The 4,713-nt window shown below is 42.7% G+C and overlaps 1 protein-coding gene across 2 annotated transcripts; it reads right to left on the bottom strand.

Moving 5' to 3' along the window:
• Positions 1–2,459: 2,459 nt before the first annotated feature.
• LOC148019951 (SPX domain-containing protein 3-like) lies at positions 2,460–4,174 on the bottom strand. Of its 2 annotated transcripts, none has more exons than XM_087700859.1 (3): positions 3,688–4,170; positions 3,400–3,550; positions 2,460–3,163 (listed from the first exon to the last, which is right to left on the bottom strand). In XM_087700859.1, the coding sequence occupies exons 1-3, from the start codon at positions 3,982–3,984 to the stop codon at positions 2,634–2,636; spliced, it is 978 nt and encodes a 325-aa protein (XP_087556985.1). In that variant the 5' UTR covers positions 3,985–4,170; the 3' UTR covers positions 2,460–2,633. The 2 variants fall into 2 exon arrangements, with proteins under 2 accessions (XP_087556985.1, XP_087556987.1); XM_087700861.1 differs by having other exon boundaries at positions 2,985–3,252; positions 3,688–4,174.
• Between the last annotated feature and the right edge of the window lie 539 nt (positions 4,175–4,713).

Raw genomic sequence — 4,713 nt, 5'->3', positions numbered from 1 at the left:
AATGCCATATGAGAGTGCAACAAATGTGAAAGCATATGTTCGAACTAAAAGAAAATGAACATGAGAAAAGAGGAAGAGAGAAAAGAGGCAATAGAATGTAGAATTTTGCAATAGATGAATGTTATAATCTCTCTCCACCTAAAAAACAAGTGAAGAAGAGGTGAAGAATGACTAGGGCATGCTAGCCTATAAATAGGTAAGAAAAACAGAAATAAAGTAATCAAGTCAACTAGTGAAAACTATCCAATTCTTATAGTAAAATAATGCATAAAATGTTGCACAATAAATGTAATTACCATGTGGCATCCTATGGAGCCTATTTGGCATGTCGAAGACTGACTACCCAAGAATGCTAGAAATGACCCCATGCTTGGTAGTAAATTGCCTCATGTCCAAAAGTATCCATAGTATATGCCTTGAATCCCTACCTCCTTTTTATCTATGATCCTCTCCCTATGGAGACTATTGATTCCAGTTGCCTCGTATTGCATGCCCTTAATGTTGGATCAATCTAGAATTGAGTCACTTAGTTGTATCCTCATAGTTTTTCTCATCTTAGATGCCCTAGATGAAAGCATCGGCTATTGCCTTTTTATTTGGCATATCTTCTTTTGGGCTCTCTTATATAGACTCCTAATCTTAGAGATGTAGCCTCACTTTTGTGTGCGAGGTCTAACATTTCCTTAGTTTCTACATTTTTGTATTAGCACTTACAAGGTTTAACTTAGGGCTTTGTTGTTGCGAGCTTAGTTTTTGAGGGCTTGTATTCCTTTAAGCGGCCGTGTTTAAGGTTGTACATTTAAGATTCTCAATCTAAATCTTATGGGCTTAAGTTCAAGCTTCACTTATCCCTATGATAGGTTTCACATGTTATGTTAGTGGCTACTAATGCATGCCTTGACCCTCATCAAATTCAAATGCCATCAAGACTACTATGCACAACCTATCCTTTCCTTATTATGCTTGGTGTAAGTTCTTGAATGAGAGTGTGCCTATTTTCATGTTCAGGTAACTTATAACCTTTCAAGTTCCAACAAATGTGAATCTCTAGTAAATTAACTTGCTTTATTTGTGCACTTGATTTTTTTGAGAATTTATAGGAGCTAGGTCCCTAGATACATTCTTGAGAATTGACTCTAGCAAGTTTAAATGGCAATCATGTGCAAGAGGTTGGCAATCATGTACTAAGTCAAGAATTGCTTGTTAGTTGTTAATCATGTGCTACCAACTATGCTTATGTGAGACTTCTAATAACCATATGTGATCCCTCAACATGTGTTGAGGATGTGGTAACTTTCTCTCTTCTCTTCTCTCTCCTTTTTATTAACCCTAACCCAAATCGCACCTCTCACAATCATGTGCCCTTTCCCCATATGGATTTTCAATAAAGGCATTGTGGGACATTTCAATGATGGTGGTCATAAGGAGATGGGGGTAAGAAGGTGGGCTATGGAGGGAATAGGGTCATGGGTAGAGATCATGTGGAGCAAGAAGAAGAGGGGGTGATGGAGATTGAGAGACAATGATGAAGAAGGATGATGACTAAGAAAGGCATATTGTACATCACAATGGGGACGAAGGTGGGTCTTGTAGGAGGGCAAGGGGCAACACAATGGAGATGGAGGTGGAGGAGAAGAATGGGAGGAAAGAATGGAAGTGATGGCTTAGGGTTTTGGATGATGGAGGAGGATAAGATGATGATGGTGTTGATTGCCATGAAGTGCAAGGAGGTGTTGTCAACCAAGATGAACAAACAACAGATGATGGAGATACAAGTCATCATGTGTGGGTGGGGATCTTTACCCTATATTAGCATAATTTGATAGGATGCAAAGGAAGATAGTGAATTGGTGGCCATATGGTGAGGGCTGGTGGTGTAATATCGAATGAGGGTGACATGAATCAAATGGTGATAGTTGAATGAGGCAAGATGTTGAAGGTGACAAGTGCAATCGTGGAAGGCAATATGTGATGATGATGGATGTGTAATGGCAAATGGTCATGGACTTGTGATGGCAATAGCTAGATCTCTGTGATAGTACATAAGTTCAACCACAAGAACTTTCGAACTCTCTTTAGTGGCAACATTTTTGAGAGAAGTGCAATACCAAGATCCAATCCACCTCCCACTTGCACTTACATAATAATCTGCAATAGAAAAACTTCATTATGATGAATTTATGAATGTCTACAACAGAAAGATAGTATCCAAAAGAGGTATATGCCAATACTTCTTGGGAGGGGTTGCTCCCACATGTCTTGCACTGGCCATTATCAGAATACATAAATTATGTGAAAAAGACAAATATTACCATCCAAACCCTTTCACACCACTTAGAAGAATATGCTTTTAATCCTAAGAATTCATCCTACTTAACATTCCCACTCCACATATGTAAAAGAAGGAAAAAAGTCGAGCACATTCCCACTCCACACATTTAAAAGAAGAAAAAAGTCGAGCACAAATCCACGATGACCCCTCAAGATTCGCATTATATATTTTAATAACTAAGAAAACGTATGCGCTAAAAGCCGGGTCGGTGATGGTGTAATTGATCTTGTTGTTGTTTGTAGTTAGGAACTATACAAATTTTTGTGTTTAAGGGTGGCATGAGATGATTTGATGACTGATGTCAACGCACCAAGCATGGGTTGAGGCCTTCTGACAGATCGAGATGGTCAGGGGAGAGGTAGCCGAAGGGAGGGAAGGAGAAGAAGTTGTAAGTGGAGCTGCCTCTGCGGAGTTCCCTCATGATCCTGCAGGCAGCCATGATGTTCTTGCAGGTATTATCCATGGCTGCATCATCCTCTCTTGTGGGAACAACCACATCCATGGATATGGACAGCTCTAAGGGAAGAGAAGAAGAAAAAGGTGATGCTGATGATGATGATGATGATGATGAAAAGGCCAAAGGATCACTAGGCCCCTCTGGCACCATCATTTCCTGATTCTTTGATATGCTTGGCTGCATAGGAGGAGGAGGAGGAGGAGGAGGAGGAGAGAGGGTGGTGAATAGCGTGTGCAGAGCCTCCTCCCATTCCCTGACTTGGTTGGATAGCATGTCGGTGGCAAAGAAAGGGGCTTGCAGTACCTTGTGTATGTATATCGACCGCAGCAGCCGGCCTGTCATCTTGTCATGCTTCTTGAGTATCTTTGCAAAGCCTGCCACACCATGTAGAACACATCAATAAGACACAGTGAATGCGAGCCTCGGTGTCGGTGTACAAGCACTGTGGCATGGCGACCGCCACCTGCAATCAAGCCTTCAGCATTCTTTGAGGGTTTCGGATTATTTTAGGATCCAACCATAGATAACCAATGTGGCCTTGCTACACAGTTCCTTATTGAGCTATCACACAGAAGAAGAAGACCAGTTTTGAAGGGCCATATTGACTCACCTATGTAATTCAGGGCACTGTAATTAATCAGCAGGACCATCTCCCCATGGATGATTACAATGTCTCTGCAGATTTCCATCCTCCTCTCAATCTCGTTCATGTTGCCCAACCCATACACCTCTTCTAGCATCTCTAGCCTTGCCTTCACCTCCTGCTTTCATAATGACAAGGAATTAAAGGCTTGTGGGATGCAAAGCTTGATGATCAATTACGCACAAGTTGCATCAAAATTGCAATGAATCGAAGCCTAATTCCTTCAACATATGGTCAAATCATCAAGGAAATTACCTGTGACCTGATGACAAAGTCCTCCTCCTTGTCCAAGAAGAAAGTGTTCACTTTCTCAAGCTCTGCGTTGAGCAACTGGATGAAGGCTGCTTCCTCTGCTATCAGCCGCCTACAGCAGACAATAGACTGGGCGTTGCTGTGATGGAAGCAAGCGATATGACCCCCATCTTCAGCATCTGCACATGATGGAGGGATGAACTTGAGGCTTTTCTTGAGTTTGTTGTAGGACACGAACTTGTCGCGATACTCGGGCAAGGTGTCTTGGAGCAAGCAATGGAGGCGTCTGCAGAACTTCATGGCTACCTGCAGATGATGAGGTATGTTGAGAAGGAGGGGTGATGGCAGATGAATTGATGATTCTCTGTAAAGATATGCATGAGGAGAGAAGGTAGAGAGGGAGATTGAGGAGGGGTGAGGCAAGATAAGCGGCTAATGACTAGATGCGGGGGAGAGGGAGGAACCATAATGTGTGTGTGTGTGTGTGTGTGTGTGTGAGCAGGGGCCGCCGGGGTGGTGGGGGGAGGGAGAGGGGGCGGGGCAGGGCGATGGGGCCAGAGCAAGCTTTGCTCATAATTTAACAGTTCGTTGTCCGAAGCCCAAGTTTTTCCTGGCAGCAGAATTATCCCCTTCGAATATTCCCGTCTCCTTTGCATATTCCCTTTACCTCCCTTGCACATTCCCCCCTTAATGTATTGTTTTTTCCCCCTACATCGGGTAGGTATGCATGGATGAGTTCCCACTTCTCAGGGTAGCCTTCCTTAGGAGGCATATGGATCTCACTCTCACTTCCAAACTTTTTCCAAGCATATATGCCTCACGAGGCGCCTCATAATCATGTTCTACCCTGTGTCCTTAGCAACATTTGAGTATGCCATCAGCCACCTAGCTCCTCCTTCTAATACACTATACAATACAATAGTGATTAGTCAGCCACCTAGCTCCTCCTTCTAATACACTATACAATACAACAGTGATTAGTCAACACAACTCGATAAAGTTTCTTGAACAATATTGTAAGAGTTTTTC

This window comes from Lygodium microphyllum, chromosome 19 (assembly GCF_053477565.2).
Source record: "Lygodium microphyllum isolate KBCC chromosome 19, Lygodium_microphyllum_v1.1.10, whole genome shotgun sequence".
NCBI classification, from domain to species: Eukaryota; Viridiplantae; Streptophyta; class Polypodiopsida; order Schizaeales; family Lygodiaceae; genus Lygodium; species Lygodium microphyllum.
This window is presented reverse-complemented; position numbering and strand designations above follow the sequence as displayed.